Here is a 22930-nt window from a genome sequence, read left to right as displayed (position 1 = left end):
ACATCCTTACACCTATGTTCCTAAATGAGCAAGTTTCTATCAGTTAGACACCTCTCTCTCTCTCCTCTGTCTCTGTCTGATACACGCGCGCGCGCGCGCGCACACACACACACACACGCACACACGCAGGAGCCTTCTGTCATCGTGGGAAATAAAAGCATTGTTTCTCTTAGAATGGGCTTGCTTTCTCAGAAACACAACTTAATCGAAGAATGCCCAGGCTTCAAGACCAGCGCGCTGCAAATTCTCAGGGCTGGCAAGGTTCCCCAAAGAGCTCTCACTCCATGCCTCTCAAATGTTCTCTTCTCTACTAATAAATAATAATTGTCTTTTCAAAAAGCTGGTTTGTGGTCAGCGCTGGAGAGCTCCAGCTAGAGGGGAAAGCAGTGGGTCGCTTCTCCGCTCCCTCCGACGGCTCCCTTTTCCCACCCCGTTTGGACCCAAGGACATTTCCAGGCTCGGGCTCACGTTCCCCATCAAACCCCCAGGAACGCCTGGCTCCTGTACACCCCAGCACCCCGCCACCGGGGCACGAGGCATGCTCAGAGGCGCGGCGGCGCAGGCGTTGGCTGCAGTGGAGCCCGGGAGCCGGAAGGTGCCGCTGCGTCCCCGCTTCCCGGCGCCTGACCCAGTGCGCAAAGTTGGGCTGGAAGCCGCCGAGGGAAGGAGGGACTGAGCGAGCGCTGGTGGCGGGGAAGGGGGGCGGGAGGAGGAGGGAGAAGGGGAAGGAGCAGGGCGGGGGGGCGCGAGCGTGTGTCATTCGCGCTCTCCCTCCATGTCTAGAGGATGTGCTGAATGGTACGCCAGGAGGCGACGGCGGCCGAGGAGCAGTATCCGGCGGCGGCTGGCAGCCCTGCTTGGCGGCTCTTTGCCCTCCGAGGCTCCGCATCCACCGCGGGCGCCCGACCTCGCGTGCCGCCCGATCATGGCCGGGCGCCTCGCCCCCGCGCACCCCGCCTGCTGAGCCGCGCCGGAGGAGGTGCGGAGGCCGGCGCGGGAGCAGAGGCGAGCGCCTCTGGAGCCGGGAAAGGAGCCCGCGCCCTGCGCCCCGTCCCTGCCGCGCTCGCCCGGGCTGCCCGGAGCCCCGATGAGCCCTGATGGCCGGGGCTCAGCCCGGAGTACACGCTCTGCAACTCAAGCCCGTGTGCGTGTCCGACAGCCTCAAGAAGGGCACCAAATTCGTCAAGTGGGATGATGTAAGTCGGGGCGGTTGGCGGGGGTGCCGGCGGGGCGCGGGGCAGGCGCGGGCCTCTCGTGGGGGTGGGGCGAGGGGTGCGTTATGCAATGGGCGCACCCGGGCGGGCGCGGGGGCTTCGGAGCGCTCAGGTCGCCGCCGCCCGGACGGGTGGCCGACAGCGGCGGCTGGGCTCCCGCTCTTGGGTCCTTGGGTTCAGTAGTTGACGTCCTGGCTGGGTCTGGTCAGCGCCCCCTGAGGTCTGAAATCTTTTGGGCCAGTGGAGCCGAAGGGGCCGGCGTTGCCGGTGACGGGTCCTGAGAGTTTGGAAAGTGGGGAGGGTGAAGTTGGGACCCGCAGGAAAGCGCTGCGGTGTGAACAAGTCGCGCCCCTCTCCGCGCGCCGACGCACCCCCTGTTACCTCCTTTGGTCCCTTTCGAGAAGGAACTGCCCGGGAGTCCGAAACTGTTGAATGGTTGCTCAGCGTCTTAGCGTTTTTCCGGGCGCCCACGCGGCAGAGGCAGAGGACACAGCGGTCCAGCCGACAGGTGGTCGGTGATGCCAAACTTTAGCGCCCGGCTCCGCAGAGAAGGGCCCTGAGAAAGGCTGGGGAGGACACACCAGGGGAGGGCTGAAGAGCAGAAGAGGGTAACTGAGGGGTCGATGAGGGCTCGGTGGGCCTGCAGGCCAAGCAGGAGGGCAAGTTTCTGAGAACTGAGCTGGCTGGTGTCTTCAGTTCGAAATAGACTACAGAATAGAATACAAGACATTACCTCAATTTACCTTCATCTTATGCCAGGAGGGACTGGGCTAAGTCCAGTACTTTACAGGAACCCTGGACCCTAGGACTTCAAGTGAATCCCCCCCGCCACCCCCACCCCCCCTCGCCACCCCCACCCCTCCTTGCACATTGCCTTCAGACACTTTAATAATCTTGCTGAATACATGGGGATCTTCGGATATTAGTTTATCAATTTTATGGCCTAGATATCATTCAACAGGTTTGACAAGAACAACCCATGGGAATAAACCTGAGCTGCTGGATCTAAGGAAATTTGGGTCCAAATGACTAAGACATCTCTTAAACAGGAGGAATTATAGGAGAATGAGGCATTCTTGTTGCTGAAAAGATTTTCCACCTAGTAAATTATAGCCTGTTATTCTCCAGGGTATTTTTCTTTAATCTTCTTAAGCCATTTTCCAGTGTCTGAAAACAATTTAAATATTCCAGGTAGAGAATCCAGTTACTTAGCTGAGCAGGTCTGTGTCTATATTTTGTCCATTTGGAAGTGCAAACAGGACTTGGAGGCTGATCCCACAGCTTCCTTGAAAGCTCATACCACTTATTAAATGCTGTAGGCATTCTTTTACTATGGACTTTACACTTTTCTCCTTCTGACCTAGTCTAATGACCGGATGCTTTGTAAATGGATTATTCCAGAATCTAAACAATAAGTTCAGACACAGATGAAATGCTTTGTCTGTCTCAAGGAAAAACAAAGAAAATGCAGTTCAACAACAAGTAAAGCAGTCTTGCCCATCTTGAGATCCTCAGATAGAAAGCTAATATGATGATGGGTTTACTGAGAAAGAGAATGAAGAGCAGAAGGAAGAGAGAGCGAGCGAGCGAGCGAGAGAGAAGGAGACTATGCAGAATAAGAAGGGTATTCCAGGATAAGCTCTGGATTTATTCACAGAGATGATTTGAAACTGCATTTTAAATAATTCTCCAGATGAACCGGTTTGCAAGGCAGAAACAGAGACACAGATGTAGAGAGCAAACGTATGGACACCAAGGGGGGAAAGTGGCGGGGGGTGGTGGTGGTGGGATGAATTGGGAGATTGGGATTGACATATATACACTAATATGTAAAAAATAGATAACTAATATAAATAATAATGAATAAAATAAAATTTAAAAAGTGTTTGAAGAAAAAATAATTCTCTAGAATGTCTTGTTTGGAAGAAAATATGAGTGTCACTTTGAAAATGAAGTTTTTCTGTGGAAACACTTTTTGATACATCCAGGTAGATGACTTTTATTATGTGCATTTATGTCACATATATTTCTTCCTCACCTACTAATGCCAGGCCCTGGATTAGAGCCTGATGTGATGAAGAAATCAGCAAACCCCCTGCTGTTACCGACCTTACATACTAGGTGGAGGAGCCAGAAAATTATCAAGAACACCAATGATATAGAGATTATGAGGGCTGCAGGGAGAGTGATGGAGAGGCTGCTAGTCAAACGCCACCTGCAGAAGGTGAGAAGGGCTCCCTCTGAGCATTGAACAGTGAGTTTCTGGGGCAGTCCGGTAGGAAGGATATGGGCACTAAGGAGAGGGCCAGGGGAATCTCAGATCTTTCATAGGGGAGAAACCAGACTGCACCTAGGAGTCAGGTTATGTGGAATGCAATGGACTATCCTGTAAGTTCCTCGGTTGGCCTTCTTGGTCTCCATGGTGATCTGTGGAGTAAGAGGGACCCAGACCTTCTTAGGATGGTTTTTTCCTCCCCAGGTGTCACCCTTCTACTCTTCCCCGTTCATATTTGTCCTTCTAGTGTCAAGCCAGTTTAGGTTATCTGGCTAATTATATTGCATATTAGTGAGACTGTGTGTTGAAGACACAGAGAGCTAGATCTTGAGTCCAAAGGCGTGGGTGTACCTGCTGATTCTTTTACCAGTCAGCTGTGTGACTTTAGCTTAATCACTTAACCTCTGTGAATCTTTGCTGCCTCTTGCTCAGACTGTGAGAATGCTGCATTTCCTACCTATTTCATCTAAAAGTTGGCAGTAGCTGATAGGTAAAGCAGCCCTTCTCACACTTGAGCATGCATCAGAAACATCTGGGGGGATTGGTAAGGTTCAGACTGCTGGGGCCCACCCTCAGTTTCTGATTCAGAAGGTCTGAGATGGAGCCTGGGAATTTGCCTTTCTCATAGGGTCTTGGGTAGCACTGATGCTGCTGGTTGGGGAACCACACTTTGAAACCACTGAGATAAGGTTTGTGAAAAAAACTTGGAAAGTATGGTAGAGAGCACAATCTTGCTGGCCTGTGTACATTTTCACTGGTTTGTAAGTTTAATTTTATCTATGTGTTTGTATTTTGAGAAATTCTTCCAATTATTACCTTTCTACCTACGTAGGAGGTAGAAAAAACTCGGTGACATAATCGTGGACAATCTTTTTAGGTCTTCTGGGATATTTAGGAAGTGTCTCTGATGCCCAGGCTGACTTAACTCACATTCATGCATTTCTTTTGAATTTCTTAGAGGCAATGAAACATTTTCAGCATTTTCATCTGCTTCTAGTGGGAGTGTTAGACAAGGAAAGGAAGGAGAGAAGCTTCTTGAGAGGCTGTCTAGTCTGACTTCCTGCCTCTGAGCAGGGGAGGCTGCTGTGTTTTTCCTTTTCGCTCTGACTTTGGGAAATACCTGCTGCCCACACCCCCGCCCCAAGGGTGTGCCCCATCTGCTAGTGAGGAAAAGTAAATGCTGGAAATAATTTAAAATATCTAAAATATCTGATCTCACTTAAAAATTGTAAACCCTCTTCTCTGATCTTTAAGCCGAAGGATGGGAAAACTCAAAACAGATTTTCAATAGCCCATTAGAAAGCATAATGGTACCTTTGAAAATGATGAGTTTGGGGCTATTTAGAATTGTGTAGAGATTCTGTCTTGTTCTTTGAGTGGCTAAAGCACCATAATCACCAGTCCTGTTGTCCTGGCCATCATGTAGAATGGGGGATGTCACCCAGAGGGCACAGTGTCCTGCATAGTCTGTTGGCTACCTACCAATGTCATGGTGAGGCTGTGGATGCTCTAAGGGTGGTAGCCAAAAGCTTTGACATTGGCGTTAACCAATCACAACAGACAGCAGGCGGGCAGTGGAGCTGGAGTGGAGTCCTGGAGACATCCTGTTCCACCAGGGCCAGGCATGAACCATGCTTTTGCCTGATCCTGGGAAGGTCTGCGGGTCCCCAGTGTCTGTGGGAGCATGTGGAAATATTTCCATTTTTGAACAACTAGTAATGGTGTATAGGTATACACTGTCTGAACATCAAGGCCAACCCTTGTCCTCCGGAACTTGGCCAACAGATAAAGGACTGACCTATGGTGGCTATGTGTTTCACCAGTGATATGAAAGGATGTACCTTGCTTTTATTGTGTGTTTGTATCTTTGCTTTCATTTTGCATTTGTATACGATCAGTCTCTGGTAGTAGGAGGTGGGTGTACAGGACTGGGGTGTTTGAGAGTGAGCTAACTTTCTCCATCTCAGCTAGGGAGCTTGGGAGATTGTGAGCCTGGCCTCTCTCGTTTCTCTGTGTTGGACAAGATGTGGAGGGAAAGACGAAGGTTTCCCAAACCCTGATTTGCCTCAAACTCCTCATTTTCAAATGTACCATTATGCTTTCTAATGGGCTGTTGAGAATCTGTTTTCTGAGTTTGCCCGTCCTTCCTCTTAAAGATCTGTGTCTTTGTTCTACAACCTCTGGGGCATGGAGGGCTTCTCATTTGATTGTTTTCTTTTTCTCCACTCTCACCCTCCAAATTCAGAGCTCACTGTGGGTGAATTGCTTAATGCATCTCAACCTGTTTCCTCATGTGTAATGTAAGGATTGTAGTATCTCCTACTGCACAGAACCACTGTTACCATTAAAGGAGCGAAGGCACATGCATTGCTCTGTGTGGCGCCTGACATACAACACTCAATAAAATAAGTTGTTAAAAGTGATGGTCCCCCAATAATTAGAGGGCCATGAACTTTATCAAGGTGGTCAGTTTGTGTTGGATGACTCCTTTATTCTATAGGTGGGAAGATCCGGACCTTCCTTCCATTCCCTTTAAAGTGTGTTTTGATTTTCATATTTTATGATTTGAAAGGGAAAAAAAGTTTTTTTACCCTTTTAAAAAATATAGATATTTCAGAGAAAATGAATCTATGTAAAAAATGCAGGACTCTTTCTCTTTAAAGGAAGTCAGTTTCCAAAGCATCCAAAAGTTTTACTTCTACTTAAAAACCTTAGAGTACACACAACACACACACACACACACACACACACACACACACACACACACACACACACACACACACACACACACACACAGAGTAAGTGCACAGGTATGATGCCCAGAAGGAAGAGGAAACAGTTAAAAAAAACTTTTGTAATTTAGCAAGAAAAAATTATATATAGATAGATATATGTAAGTCTCACATCATACATCATGTCTCAGAAGCATAATCTTACATTCAAAGGTCATAATTGCTAGACTGGCTAAGTTGTTTGAGAAGAAGGCTGAGGAAGCTTGGAGGTTTGGATATGCTGAGAGCCCTGTGGATTTGAACAAGTAACTCCCTCACCCCTCTCCACCACTCTGCCCTCCCCACCAAAAAACCCACAGCTAAAACAGGTAATAATAATAAAAAATCATGCTAGTATATTGCACATTTCCCAGAATCCTACACAAAAGCTCAGTTAGAACTTTTGCATTATGTAGAATCTGTAGTTGCGGTTTCCAAAATGATGACAAGGTGACACTGACAAGATTAATGAGGGAGCAGAGGAGAAGGGTTTACAAGGTGGGCAGTCAGCAGCGTTCACTTTGGACAGGTTATAGGGGAAAGAGGGAAGAAACAGCCCTGGTTGGTAGGTGGTGGATCCAAACGCAGCCCCCAGAAGGGCTGGCAGGTGCCCTCTAAAATACTACTTAAATATGTCCAGATGTGTCCCTTTTTCATGTCCAAAGAGCTTTTGTGAATTTCTTATCGACAGTGATTACTGTAATCTAAGTGTAAGAATATCACTTTTCCAAAGTAAGTCAATAAAGTTATTTTAAGCTTTTGATCAGAGTGTAACGTTCATGAAGTAAAACACGCAAATCTCGTGTCCAGCTGGGTCAGTTTTCACAAAATGAACACACACGTGATCCGCACCAGATGGAGAAACAGCATCGCCCGCCCACCAAGCCCCTGAATGCTCCCTTCTGGCCCCGACACCCGCTCTCCTGACTTGCAGCTCCGTAGGTTGGTTTTGCCTGTCTTGGATCTAAGAAAGCTATTTTCTTCTTATTTTCAATGAAAACAAAAGCCTAAAGCATTTTTATTATTGCTTTAGGACCCTCTTCAACAGTAACAAAAATGACTTATCCTGGGTTTAGATGGACCTTGATTAGGTCCTTATCTAGCCTAAGGTAAGGCCTGGGAAGTGAAGCAGGTGTAGTAAATGCCCCAAACGAGAAAGCAGTTGAACAAAACGGTAATAATTGAGCAAGGAAATGTAGTGCCTACAGGCTGTTATTGGCATAGCAGAGCAGACTAGTAGAGTGCTGTTTCTGGAATATAATTTTCTGTAGTAGTTTTTCTCTCGCATCTTGCCTGACTTTGATATTCCCACCTATGGTGCAGTAGGATAATTTACTCTGGCTATTAGCATATCTCTAATCCTTCCCAGGAAAGTTTAGCATATCAGTAAATAGCTTCAAATGATATTTACGTGCAACGACTGTTTAAATGGGACAGGAACATTTTGCTTTTTTACATTGAACTTGTTAAACTGTAGTTAAATGTTTCTTTATCAGGATTGTTTCACAGTATCATGAACAAGGAGTGCCGGCAGAAAATGGAATGAGATTGATTGTGAATTGTCGACTAATGCTGTGGGTCTTCACCTAAATAACAAATATTTTGTAACTGAAGACCTTAGTTTTCCTGTTACTGGAGCTAATGTGAGGTTCAAGCAGCCTTTTCAGACTGTATCATAAATTCCATCTGCCCAGAAAGATTTCATAATGCTCCCCTTCCCCCATCTATTCCATGTCCCATCCCACAGTCAGTGCCAGTGCCCCTGTATATCAGTAAGGAAAGGAACTAGGACATATTTCTGAGATTTACTTGAGATTTTAAAGAAGCTATCGATTTCTGTTAAAAACTAAATGAAATAGCATATAAAGAAGGCTAGATTCTTGAAGAGGTCTTTGGCTTCCCCTTTGATCTCTTTGTGCTCTGATATTTGATTTTATTATTTTCTTCATATGTTAATTTTCAACTTGGGGAAATTTTTATTTTAAGTTTATTCTGAAAAAAATGCTTAGGTATATGCTTAGATATAATTGATGTTGACGAAATCTGTATACATTTATCAAGAAACTAAATTATTGTCAGTGGAGAAACATTATTCTATAAAATAAGAAAACATATTTAGTGTTAAAAGAGAATTAAAAGCATCCTACATATGGTTTTCATTTCAAGGACTTTTTTAGTTCACAGTACTTGCTCACTGTTTTGTTTCTTTTCATCACAATGAAGTTTTATGAACAAGTTTAAGGAAAATGAATTAGTTAACAAAGCACTTTTACCTGAACTAGTCATTGTGGATCTTAATATATAACATTGATACATAGGAGATTAAGAAGTTATTTTGCTGTTAAAAAATCAAACTTTCATTGGAACTTGTTTATGAAGTGGGTAAGGGAAAGTTAATTTGATTCATTTTATAGGAGAGGCCGTATAAGCTGAAAAAGGAAGACCCCAGAGCAAGTCAGCAAGTGGTCCCATAGATTAAAAAAAAATGAAGGATACTGACAGGGATGCTTTCTCAGGTTTGCTGTTAGGTTGAGTCTCACTTAGTCTCCATCCTCAGCGTCTAATATTCTGGCTGTAAATTCATTCCACCAGTATGAGATGCACTTATATGATATGTGAAGGAGGCCACTTCTCTGCATTCTTTGGTTTGTCTCTACAGATGTGTGGGATGTTGAAGGACGAAGTATGATCTTCTTTAGTCGTTCTTCTGTGTTTGGTTATAAAGAGGCAGTGGCGACAGTGGCTGCTCCCTGTCTCAGATTACTCTTCCTTTGTCTTCAGCTAAGCTGGCTTGTGTTTGACCCTAGCAGTTCCTCGTTGATTTCTCTCTCACCTTTCTGAATGTGGTGGAGGCAACAGCTGTTCTCAAGGGTCAGTGTATCATGTTCTGGGGTCATTCACAGAGGCTCAACCTGAAGCCTGTGTCTCCAGTCCTTCTAGTGATACTGTCAAGTACCTGTAATTAAACTCCTTTATGTTCAAAATTTCCAGAGAGGTTTTTGTTTTCTTCATTAACCCCTACCCAATACGGCCTTTTATGGTTCTAGGATTCCATGAATTTCAGTTTTAATGTGCAATAACCACCCACACATCCTATGTAATTTTCTCCTTCAATATTACAGTTGAGTAAAATGGAGTTTTGCTATAATGCTGCCTCTCAAGTTCAATACTGAGAGTGAGTCCTAATAACAGGCCCTGATATTTATAAACCACTCTTATTTATTTACAGTCATGCCCCTTCAGTCTTCAAGACCACCTCGAGTGGTAGGAAAAGGCCAGATGTTATTATTCCCATCTTACATAGAAGCACACTGGGGCTTGTGTGTGGTGAGTTGCCCAAGGCACACAACTAGAGCCAAAGTCAGGTTTAAAGCTAGGTCTTCTGGTTAAATTCAGGACCTTTTCCAGTCTACCATGATATCCCCAAACAGTGGTAACAAAAGGCTTTTAATCGAATCTAAATGATTACCAGTTGAAAGAGATTCATTGACTTTTCCAAAGAATCCCCCTGATTTTAGGATTCGTACAAATGAGGCTTAGAACCCTACAAATGCCTTCCTCTTTGCGAGTGTCTTCAAAAACAGCTATTTTTATGATGTGTATACAAAGCCCATTTTTGTTCCACAATGTAGGATGTAGGAACATAGGAAAACTTAATTTCTGCTTTGAGGCACAAAGACCAGGGCACAGTCTAGTCTACAAATGTTCAACATCAGTCAGTCACTGTAAAACATGCTCACGGAAAGATAGTCAGGAATGGTGTTAAAACAAAGGTCATTTTTTTCATTATCTAATAAGTGGCACTTTTGTATCTGGCAAGACTCATTACATGTGCTTTTCCATCTTTTTCTCTTCCAAACATACTTGCAAATGTTGTCTTTTGCTGGATGCCCATTAAGACTGGTCCCATGGCTTCCTATGGGAAATCTTTGATGTTGGAAGATGAAAGATAAAGTGGGCATGAAGGAAGTGTAGAGGATGCCACTTGCACCCAAACGTGAGGCAGAATGGCTTGGAATTCAAGGTGCTGTCAATTGAGAGCCCAGATGTAGATTGCCAGTGCAGGAGGGTGCATGGAAGGAGGTGGTTATGCCTCATCTATACAACAACTGGACCAGGGCTCCTCAAAGACTGTAGCTTTGTGTTATTTATCTTCTTCCCTAGGGCAAAGCATAGGCCTGGCACTGAGTTGGTGCTCAGGGAATCTTTGTGGAATGAAGGAATGATCTGGTGTGTTTCTGGGTCACAGTGGGTTCATGGGAAGGGGGAGTGTGCAGTCATGAGGGAGGGTGGTCATGCTCCCAAGACACCTGCATGACACACTGTGTGTGGCATTGGTTAGAAAGCCCTGCCCTCCATCCTTCCATTCCATCTGACATCTCCCAGAGTCTGAGGGACCCTGTGACCTTCTTAACTTTGGTTTCTCCATGTGAGCTCAAGAAGCAAACTATTTATTGTCAATACAGAGCTGATTGCTGTCATTAGCACGGATTTCCTGTAAGTGCTAAATATGGCTTAAGGTTGAGTGTGTAATCAATTGTGATTCGATATTGGTTGAAAATTGTGATGCTTAATGTATTTACATCTCTTATTCTGAATGTTACAAGTGGCTTCTGTTTTCTGGAAAAGATACACATATACCGAGATTTTGCAAGGAAAATTGCCCTTAAAGAAATTCAGAAGTGTTGGGAATGACAGAGCAAAAGACTGACGGGTGTGAAAACATCCTCTCTATCTGGATAATGATTCACAAGGAGAAAAATGGATACGTGAGCTTTATTGCCAAAATGAGAAAAATATTAAAGACATATAGTTTAAAAAATATTATTTATAATAAAAATTCTGCCTACACTATTTCTTCTGTGTAGAGGGAATGGAAGTTACTGGGACAATATCATTGACATCCTCCCTTCCCCGCTCCTATTTCAATATACTTGGGCCACCTCTATGGTCCCACCTTCCCTCCTGTCCCTGGGAAAGCTCTATGTCCTGGAGCCCATGCCTCCTGGTTTGTTTGGATTCTGGATTCATAATTATCCTCCCCTTTGACAGTATCTGTGAAAGATTCCCTTATGTTGAGGCTCTTCTAAGAACATAGAAATATGCTTTTTAGTCATACAAATGCCAACATAGAATCCAGCACAATGTCGCCCACCCCACCTTCCTCCTACAGTTACTGCCCTCTTTTCCTCATCCTTCCCTCCACAAGGAACATGCAGCTTCTACCCACCTTCTCCTCTCCTAACATCCCACTCACTCCTTCTCTGCCCTCCAAAGCCTTATTCTGCCTTTGCCATTGCTTTGAAATTTCTCTTGCCACAGCTTCTGGCAACGTGTTGGGTGCTAGCCCAATTGATATTTTTCAGAATCTACCTTGATTCTTTTTCTGCAGTTTCCTTCCATCTACCCATTCAGTGTTCATACTTTAAATTTGTATTGATGCCTCTTATAAGCTGGACATTTTGCTAGTGTTGTGGATTTACAATGGTAAATGATTTGGTTCCTGCCCTCATGGAGTTGGTGCTCTGCTGGGGGAGATAGATGCTCAACAAAGAGAGGTAAATGATGTTACTATAATTGTGACAAGTACTACGGAAAAAAGTACAAGTGAGTATAAGAAGTTTGGAAGGTTTTCATGGAGAAGTTCTGTTTAAGGAAAGACCTGAGTTATAAGTAGGACTTAAGCCAACATGAGGATGGGGAGTGTATTAGGTCAAACGTACAGGACATGTGGGCATCCCAAGGAGGGAAGGCATATGGGACTTTGAAGGACAGGGAAGAATAAGCAAATGGGGCACTTGGTGGCTCAGATAATGAGGTGGGATGGCAAGGGGTGCATATATGCTACTTAGGCCACTGAAAAATTTTATCATGAAGTCAGTAGGAAGCCATTAAAGCTGTGTTTCTGAACCTCAGTACTATGGACATTTGGGGCCAGACAATTCTTTGTTATGGGGTTTGGCCGGTGCATTGCAGAATGTTTAGCAGCATCCCTGACTATCTACTAGATTCCGGTAACAAAATCCCCAGTGTAACAACCAAAATTGTTTCTGGACATTGCCAACATTTCCCTGGGGTGAAAAACTGACCCTGGTCCAGAACCACTGATTAAAATGTAAACCACTGATTTAAATCTTAACTGATTTTAAAAAGTACTGGGCCCCTGTGTGCGCACGCATGCGCACACACACACGGCCAGTAGGGACATGAAAAGATGTTCAACAACATTAGTCATTAGTCATCAGGGAAATGTATATTAAAGCCACAGCCCACCAGACCTCTAGCTTCCTGAAATGATTGGTTTATTCATCTGATGCCCCCACTAAACATTGAGCACTTTGTATGATGGGGGATCTGGACTTTCATTTGAATCCCTAGTATAGGCCTGCAGTATCTTGCATGGTGTTTGAAGGAGCATGCTTCCAACTTTTTGCTGTATTTTGTTAAAAGAGATTTGTATACCTGTCAGTAAAAGGCAACTTTTTAATGGTACTTCTCTCCACTGTTTTGCATCCTCCACCCTGGACCTTCTTCCCTCCTCTGCTTTCCTTTCCTCGGGGAAATTTCAGACTGGACAGGCCCTGGGAAGAAAATCCTCTTCCATGCTGATGCACATAGAACATTTACTTCACTGATCTTAATCTCACAATCCATCATCCAAGACTGCCTTTAGTGTGTGTGTGTGTGTGTGTGTGTGTGTGTGTGTGTGTGTGTGTGTATGTGTGTGTGTGTGTTTCATAGTCAGGGCTGCATCGCTGACGTTTGTTGGGCATCACATCTGATTTTCTGTGACACTTGGAATTTTTTTTCCTTACATAGTTGTTTGTGTATGTGTTTGCCGTCTTTGGCTCTGCTGCTTTCTGAGGCAATTCTTGGGCAATCCCTGTGGAGCATGGCTGGTTTTTTTCCCTTGTTGACTCTGTAACATTGATTAGTTGAGAAGTGCACATCTCTAGCCATGTGTGTTTTCTGTTTAACAACATGAGGACACGAAATCACTGTGGAGTCAGAATTGTGGTCAGTCTAGGCCAGTAGACTTTCTGACAGTGGCACCAACGTGTGGGCTGTGGGTCTGTGGGTCTGTGAGCCGGTCCTCGACATTAGCCTTAATGGGTTATAGCTTGTATCAGTTTTATAGGGTGTCCATAACAAAGTAGCACAGACTGAGAGTCTTAAACAACAAAAATGTGTTTTCTCACAGTTTTGGAGGCCGCAGGTCTGAGATCAAGGTGTTAGTGGAGTTGGTTCCTTCTGAAGACCCTGATCTGTTCCAGGCCTCTCTCCATAGCTTGTAGGTGGCTGGCCTCCCTGTGTTGTCACATCATCTTCCTTCTGTATGTGTCTGTGTCCAGATTTCTTCTTTTTATAAGGACACCAATCCTATTGAATTAGGGCCCACCCTTAATGACCTCCTTTTAATTTAATCGCCTATGTAAAGATTGTTAACCATATAAGGTTGCAGTTTGAAGCACTGGGTGGGACTTGAACATACGGATTTTGGGGTGGGGCACAATTTAGCTCATTACTAACCTGAACCCGGTAAAGTAGAACTCAGAGGGCAGCAACGTATTGGCTCTATTCAAATACTTGAAGAATTGACACTTAGAGAAGCAACTAGATTTATTTTGTATAATTGGGTTGGCTGAAAAGTTCATTTGGAAAAACCCAAATGAACATTTTGGCCAACCCAATAATTAGGTGTTAAAACTAAATGGTAGCTGCATATATGGAAAAAAATCCCCAAATTTTCTAGCTGGCATTATCTGACCAAGTTTGCTTTGTGAAAAAGATTTCCCTGTTAAGGAGAAAACTTATTTTCTCATGAAGATTTAGAGCTCCACTGCCCAGTAGAAATATAAAATGAGCCACACTGGAAATTTAAAATTTTTTAGTAGCCACATTAATAAAGTAAAAAAAAAAAAAAAAACAGGTGGAATTAATTTTTTTTTTTTTTGGCGATACGTGGGCCTCTCACTGTTGTGGCCTCTCCCGTTGCGGAGCACAGGCTCCGGACGCGCTCCGGACGCGCAGGCTCAGCGGCCATGGCTCACGGGCCCAGCCGCTCCGCGGCACGTGGGATCTTCCCGGACCAGGGCACGAACCCGTGTTCCCTGCATCGGCAGGCGGACTCTCAACGACTGCAACACCAGGGAAGCCCCTGGAATTAATTTTAACAATATAGTTTGTTTAACCCGATATATTTATTTACATATGTAATTAATATAAACAATTATTCATGAACTACTTTACATTCTTGTTTTCATTGTCAGTCTTTCAAATCTTATAGCACATCTTAGCCAACTCGCCACATTTCTAGCGCTCCGTGGTCTCCGGTGAGCCCATATTCAGCAGTGCAGGGGGACAGCGTTGCCATCTCAGTTGGGGCCAGATCATCTCCAAACAAATGAAAAATGGTTCTTGAGGGACAAAAAGTCTTCTTATTCTTTACTTTTTATTTTATATAAAGCACAGAATACATACAGCATATAAATAGATATACAGAATATCTGTGATATTAACATTTCATGGAAGATGATTAGGAAAACAAATGTCGAAAAAAGCCCTAATTTAGCAGATCAGTAATGAAACTGTTGAGTGACCTTGGTGTAGAGTCTGCCCTTGAGGCTTAATTCCAGTGCTTCCCTTACTAGCTTAGCTAGGTTTCCTTGGACCTAGTTATTTAAGCTAAGCCTTAGTCTATTTATATGTAAAATCGGGATAAGTGTCTACCTCTTAAAATATTATAAATATCAAAGGAGAAATTCCATTTCGAGTTCATATTGCCGTGATTGGCTCAGACCAAACATTTAGGATGTGTCTATTATTATTTGGTCAGGGAGTTCTGTAAAGAATATTCTGGTATTGGGAGGGAGTTTGGACTGTTTTGTCATTTCCTCCCAGTTTCTTTAGGACATTTTGTTTATTTATTTATTATTAAAGTATAGTTGCCTTATTATTATTAGTTTTGGGTGTACAGCATATTGATTCAATATTTTTATAGGTTATACTCCAGGGTATATAATTTGTTTTATAGTGATTCATTTATTTTCACATTTCATCTTTTTTTTGAGATGTAATTATCATATAACATTGCATTAGTATATGTTATTGATTTATATCAGCACATTGATGCACAAATCATAATAAAGAAGTTATAGGACTTTGTAATTTTAATATTGATTGCAGTGACTCTTTTTCTTACTGAAATATCTCTCATTCTTTTGGATGTTGAGGTTTTAAAAAGTCCCTTTACTTTGTTCCTTGACTGTTCTTTATTTAACCTAAAATCTTTTTGGAGATTCATGTAAATTGTAGAACAGCAGCTTCTTATATCATTATATTAGTCTTCATTTTTGATAAGATGGGATGAGAGTAAAATGGTTTCTGTCAACGAAAGAGGGGTAAATAGAGATTTACTGTACATTATCCACAATTACTAACTTAAAACAGGTATGTTTATTAGTGTTCTTCTTTTCAAGGTAGATGTTTATTGGAAAAAATACCTTATAACTTTAAATAAGCAAATTAAAGTTGAATTCCTAGTTAGAAGCCATGTACTTAGAAGACACAGGGATGTCTACATTTCAAGCTCACTGGTGCTCCTGGGCATTTACATCATTGTATTCCTGATTCAAAGCCTCACCCATTGTAGGCCTGTGTCAGTGGATCTGAGTCTGGTTCCTGGACCAGTAGCAGCAGCATCACTGAAAATTAAGTAGAAATGCAGATTCTCAGACTCTATTCCAGATCTCCTAAGTGAGAAGCTCCAGAGAAAGGGCTCAGTAGTCTGCATTTTAACCAGTACTCCTTGTAAATCTGATGCACCCAAAAGTTTGAAAACCACCTTCTTATGGAATACACATCTTACGGATATTGATGGAGGGAGAAAGAATAAAACATAGACCATCTGAGAGTTACCTCCATTATTCTGCAGTAAAATGCTGCAGTTGCCTTGGAAATGAAGGATGGCTGTATATTTCAGACTTCAAACTACAGCATATATTCTGACAATTAAGAATACTTGAGATCTGGGTTGAGCAGGGGGAGAATATTGGCACTTGCAGCTATGTGAGAGGTGTGAAAAAAGGAGGTGGAGTTGAAAATGGATATTCATGTATTTCTGGGTCAAACCCTGCCTTGCATGGCAAGAATGCCAAGTTCCAGCTGATCTTGGAATGTCAAAGGTGATTATGGAGGAAGCAGGCAGGGAGCCGCGATAAATGATCATTTAGTAGAGGAACTGTGGCCGGAAGAGTGGGTCAAGAAAATACTGAACAAAGGAGCTTTAATTTTGAAGGAGGAAAAGGAATAAGCTAGAAAAAGCAGTATCCGAAACAACGAGGCAGCCTAACACAATGTTCCAACATATAAATTTGAGCTGTTTTGCTCTGCTAACTTTAAATATTTTATTGTCTGGGATCCTTGCAGTGAATTGTCACTAAGATTTTGATTAGAATCTTATCAGATACTCTTGTCAGACACTCTGATTAGAAAAGGAACTGATGTGAAAATGGTAAGTTACACCTACAGGTTAATTCCAAATTTACCTGGAAATTGGGATGTGTGTTCTGTGAAGCCTATTGGAAACTTTTATTTCACCCAACTCTGGAAGAGTAGGTGATGAAACAGAACTGAAAATATTGCTATGATTTACTGGAAATATTACTCTGAACTTCTATGCATGTAATCTCATAGGAGAAGCTTCAGATATTTTAAAAATTATTCTTCCATTATAATATCAAATTTGTTTCCAAGTGTCTTTTTTTTTTAACATTTAAAAGTAATTTTGGAATTTAAAAATTCCAGCTGAAGCTCTATGTAACAGCACAAGCCTTGTAAAAGATATTTTCAGACTGCATGTTAAGAATGAATCTTAAGACTATCAGGATAAAACAGCAAGGCAGTTGCTCAAAAAATTAAATATAGAACTATCATATGATCCAGTTATTTCACTTCTGGGTATATATGGAAAAGAATTGAAAGCAGGGATGCAAACAGATATTTGTAGGCCTATGTTCATAGCAGCGTTGTTCGCAACAGCCAGAAGGTGGAAAGAAACAACCCAAATGTCCATCAGTGAATAAATGGATAAACTAAATGGTACAGACATATAATTGAGTATTATTCAGTCTTAAAAAGGAAGGAAATTTTGATACCTACTATAACATGGATGAACCTTGAACAGATTATGCTGAGTGAAATCAACCAGATACAAAAGGAAAAATACTGTATGATTCTATTTATATAAGGTACCAAAAAGTAGTCAATTCATAGATATAGAAAATAGAATGGTGATTGTCAAGGCCTAGGGGGAGGAGGGAATGGTGAGTTAGTGTTTAATGAGTGTGAAGTTTCAGTTTGGGAAGATGAGGATGGATGGTGGTCATGGTTGCACAGCAATGTGAAAGTACTTAATGCCCCTGAACTTTACACTTAAAAATGGTAAGTTTTATGTTATATATACTTAACACAATAAAAAAAGAATGCCATGATAAACTTTCATTTAATATTTTAATAAATCAGGTTTTAAACATAATCCACTATAATAATAATGAACATTTTTATGTGCCAAGAATTGATCCAAGTGCTTTACCCAAATTATCCTGTTTAATTCTCACAAAAAACTCTGACGGAGGTATGATTATTATCTCTTTTTTTTCCAGTTGTGGTTGTGCAGAATGAGGCACGGGAGGGGACAGGCAGAGATTTGAGCCCGAGGGGTTGGCCTCCAGAACCTGACTCTTATAATAAAACTTACCACGTGTACAAAAGCCTTAGATTTGCTCTACCCATCAGGAAGACAATCCCAAATTCCAAAATTATCTCTGCAAGTTCTAAATTTATTACAAATCTTTTTAATCAGATAGAGGATATGACACACCAGAGTTACAATGTGTATGAAAAAGTTGAAATAAACTGGTTTTATTTATGTCTCTTTAAAAAATGCAATTCCTGCAAAGATCCCAGTATTTCAGTATAAAAATCCATATCCAGTGACATGTGTTTCTTTGTGCAGATGGTATGCCTTTCTGAAAATTGCCAGAAGAAAAGAACACATATTTTAGAAATGTTTAATATTGTAATTACAATACAGGCAGTTTTTGCTTTATAATATGCATGCTTTAAACTAAGAAGACTGTCTATGATGTTTTATTTTATTGTGTGAAATTTAAATTTATAACAGTTTTGTGTATAGCCTTGCGAACATATAGAAGATGACCTTATTTACTGTTGCCTTGGAAACAGCAATACCTAAATGCTGTGTTTACTCTCTTCAGTACAATTAAAAATCATTTTATAGAGCAAATGTAATTTAAAATAATATCCTGAAGCATGGATTTCAATTAACTTTAATCATATAAAATATGTAATGATGTTTAGTGTTAAAATTATTTGGAAAACCAAATATAGCTTTTTGTTAGAAAACATGCCAGTGCCTTTAAAAACTTGCCTTAATCAATAAATACATGCATCACTGGCCTTTTCCTTTATAAGTAATGTCCCAATATTCTAATTATTAGTAAAGTACCTCAGTTATGTAATTAGCAATCCTATGATGTTAAAGATATCATGTTTAATTTTTTATTAGTTTTATTAATAATTGATGATCTTGGAGAAACTTAACAATTATAACTTAAGTAATTCACAGGTAAGGCTTTCTATAGTGGCATATGTTGATATACGTGTATTTTCTTACATTTCTAGGACTCCACTATTGTCACTCCAATTATTTTGAGGACCGACCCTCAGGGATTTTTCTTTTACTGGACAGATCAAAGCAAGGTAAGAAGTGAGATATGTCTTTCTTACATTTTCCAGTTAGTTGCTGATTTGCGAAGTATTTAGCTTTCTATCCATTTCATGGATGACTCTTTGTAATTTTTTTAAAGATTCTACTTAAAAATAATATCTTAGATAGAAATGTCTTGGGATTTTCCAAGGTCTGAAATATTAGATGTGCTAAATCCTAGAACAATTGGCATTTTTCAGGGTAAGAACATGGAATTGTGAATTACATTTGTTGTAGAGGGAAGTTAGCCAGTATTACTGCTGTTAAGTCTCCCACCAACTCTACCCATAAAAAATGAAGAAACATGATGAGAAAGTCATTTTTGACCCTGATGACTGTAACTGTGGCTTTCCCTTTCTCTTCCTTCTCCCCTTTGCTGCTTATTAAGGGTTCTCCCAGCCTCAGCAGGAATTTGGCCTTGATAATTTGTTTTTTTGTTAGAAAATCAGGAATAAGATCCCTTTAGACTATACCTTCACTTTTTCAGGAATTTCTTCCCGTTTTAGCTTTCTGTCCACCATACCATGAATTTAGAATCTCATTTATTATGAAACCAATTGAGATGATTCCATATTGAATTATTAAAAACTAGACTGTCTGCAGATCATAAGATTTATTTGGAGTTTAACGGGTAGTGAGGTCAGAATATTCATAAAAAGTAGGTTATTATTTCCATAGACGATGGAACATACACTTGACCATACACTTGATGTTGCACTTGAACATACAAGGCCACAGACCACAGAATATTTTGGTCCTATAAGTTCTGATATTTGGAAAGATGGGACAGGCTTTATTGAGAGTGCTAAATCCATACTGAAACCAATAAAATACCTGGCATCAAACTGTGAGGTGCCTTTTCATGTTCTGGTGTTAGTTCTCTATATCCAAGGTTACTGGTGTTTGTCAGCTTAGCTTTCGGCCATTGGGGGCAACCTGGACTTCACCAGTGAGTAGTGGTATGGAAACTGCTCTGTGCAGTGGCATATTTGGGGTCAGAGTAGAGCCTGGGGAAACTCTTAGGGTGCTAGACAGTAATATCTGGCCCCCAGGGCCAGTCCTGAATGGGTCTGTTAACACGTCATCCAAAAGGCAGATTTTAGCTTTGTGGTCCTGGAGTTACTTTCTGAATATGGGTGCCCTGTAATCATCTCTGGCCACAGACATGGGGCTAAATCATAGACCCCGAGCTAACGTCAAAAACCGTATTTGAGTAAGATTTCATACTGACTGTTCATGTTTATTACTGGGTGTGTTAATCACTTTGGCTTTGACATTCTGTTTGGTTTCCTGCTGTTATGTATAAAACAATGGCTTGAAAGAGGTTTTTTATTTTTTTTCCTCCTAAAGGCTATTTTTAGAACTGTTGAAGCTATATTCATGAAAGATATATTTATAATGCCTAGAGCATTTTTAAATGTTGGGTATTTGTACAAGAGACTAGACTGTCAGTTTGATTTTTCAACTTGTAAATCAAGCTTCTATAAAAGCAACAGAAGGTATTTTGGGGTTTTTAAATAATTCATAGCAACTCAGTTAAGCTCCCCTTTAAGACCAATGATAAATATTTCATTGCTTAAGAAAGAGAAAGTATTTAGGACCAGAGGCTCTTTGATGTACCTCTGTTGTCCTGTGAACCCAGTATTTTAACTCATGCTCATTTTCAAATGTAGAAAATTCTCAGTTTTTTAATACTAACAACTTTCTCTTGGTTGTAATGCTGTTTATGACCAACTTAAACAAATACTGTGGTAGCAATACTTCTGTCTCTTTATTACTTTTCTTTTCATGGATATTAATCTTCCAGTTCTAGCCAAGAGATGGGAATTTCATTTTTCACTTTTTAAGTCAACGGTCAGTCATGTATCAGAATTTTGAGGTTTATTTTTTTAGTTAATGATCATATATCAGTATCTAAAAGATGAGACGATTTAAGAAAAAAATTAAACTTTCCATCATTCTAAGTTTGTCATTTTCTTCTGGCTTTAAGCCTAGTCCTGGAGTCAGAACGAGTGATGAATCCACTTCTAAGAGGTAGACTCCTGTAAGTGATATATTAGGAGCATAAATGTACGCAAGCAGAGATGGTACCCGCAAGTGAGTGGGGAGGGCACACAAGCTTTAAGTCCATGTTTTTGCATAAAATCATTTGAAGGGATGGGCCTAATGTTGCAGTCAGATGATGCTTAGAGGCCCAGTTTCTTTAAGATATTTTTTCTGACAATCAGTCTTGTTGATATGAATCTATCACATGTACTACAGGGGTTATGTCTCAAAGAAAAAATGTGATACTTTTAAGTTTATCCCCTGATTCCCTCCCCACCCCTGTTTGGAAGCTTGCGTTGGTATCTGGGTGATGTGCCTCTCTTCTCCCTGGAGCTTCTTCCTTTGTCTTTGTCCATGTTTCTCCTTGGTCCATGAAGCCTGTGCTGAAGCCCTTTGATTAGCGATCCCTTGAAGCCTACTCTGCTCAGAGGCGAGCTGAGTGGCTTAAGAAGCTCTTGGTAAAGAATATTGTTACAAGATCTTTCTCTTTATAGCCCTGGAGGAGAATCCTCACATTTGACAGTTTCTCATCCATGTCTTCTCTCCCGTCATGGCCACATTGTACCATGCACCACTGATTTCAAGCCACTGGTTTCACTCTCTGTGAACATTGACATGCTTCCTTCTGTAACCCCTCCTTTGATTTGTCACCATAGAAATGATAGGTGGCAAAGAAGACAGACAGCCCAGATGATTTAAAAACTTAAAAACCAGAGCAGGCAGGTAATTTTTATGTAGCAGAAATGTGCTCTGATGAAACATTGAAAGAATGTTTGGGGTTGGTTGGAAGCAGATAAATATGAACATCATCTTAAGGGATAAATGTTCATACTTTGTACCAGCTCTGGGCTTATTTTAATCATTCTTTCCCTTTTATTGTTGGCTCTGTAAATCTTATTGACTGTAATTAGCAAGAATGAGTTTCTGAATATGACTATTTTAAGCATGGTTGTTTTTCTTATGTCAGTGTGTGTTATGTAAAGAAGATCAGTTTATTTGTAATCATGAGTGAGAAGGGGCTCCTGTACAGCCTGAGTATGGAAGAGGTTGCCTGCATTATGCTATGACTTTACTTTGGAGCTCTGCCATATCAGGACCAGAAACCAACACAGGAAGTGTTAGCCGTGAAAACCATGCTAACTGCAAGAAGAATCTGTATGGGAGCTAAAGAAGAAAAAAGGGTCAGTGTAAAAGGCTAATAACAGAAACCTATCCTGCTAGAACATGAAACATAGTAAGCTGATGCCCTGCTTCTGTGCCAAGGTTGGTGTAAAAATAAAACTAGTCACTATTAGATCCAAGAAATTCAATATAGTTCAGTAAGCTCTTCCTTGTATCCCTAAAACAGGAGCTTGGAGGAGGGGAAAGAGGAACATATAATTAAATTAACAAGGAAGAGGAGGAAAAACACATTTTAAAGGAAGGATTCCTACTACTTTATCTTTTTTGTTACAGATATTATTTATTTTTTATTTTGTGGATAATCCACTAATAGGTTCTTTTTGTAAGAGAGTAAAGCAGTATTGATGCCTTTGACTCCATCCCACCATTGACCCAATCCTAGTCTCTTCCAAAGTCAATTGCTCGTAACAGCTTCATGGTATCTTTCCAGGTCTCCTTTTAATGAATTTGTGCATACATTAACTATGGAAATATTTCATTTTGTTTCATTTATATCCATTTGTACCCTAAATAACATCATATTATTTTTTACTGTTCCACAAACTGGCTTTTCACTTTACAATATGTCTTACAGAACTTTTTGTGTAAGTACATGTGAATGCACTTTATTCTTTTAAATTGCTCTATGTGTCCCATAGAATGGATGAGCAAA

The 22930-nt window shown here is 41.2% G+C and overlaps 1 protein-coding gene across 2 annotated transcripts in view; it reads left to right on the top strand.

Moving 5' to 3' along the window:
* The first annotated feature begins 1053 nt into the window (after positions 1–1053).
* Positions 1054–22930, top strand: part of PLCB1 (phospholipase C beta 1) — a 682255-nt gene continuing 660378 nt past the window's right edge. For both annotated transcript variants that reach the window (XM_082670207.1, XM_082670208.1), the window contains exons 1-2: positions 1054–1196; positions 18966–19043. In XM_082670207.1, coding sequence (XP_082526333.1) covers positions 1098–1196; positions 18966–19043 — 177 coding nt within the window. In that variant the 5' untranslated portion in view covers positions 1054–1097. The remainder of the gene's footprint in view (positions 1197–18965; positions 19044–22930) is intronic.

Source organism: Grampus griseus, assembly GCF_964374135.1.
Source record: "Grampus griseus genome assembly, chromosome: 14".
Classification (NCBI taxonomy): Eukaryota; Metazoa; Chordata; class Mammalia; order Artiodactyla; family Delphinidae; genus Grampus; species Grampus griseus.
The sequence above is the reverse complement of the archived record's forward strand: the minus strand, read 5'-3'. Positions and strand labels throughout refer to the sequence as shown.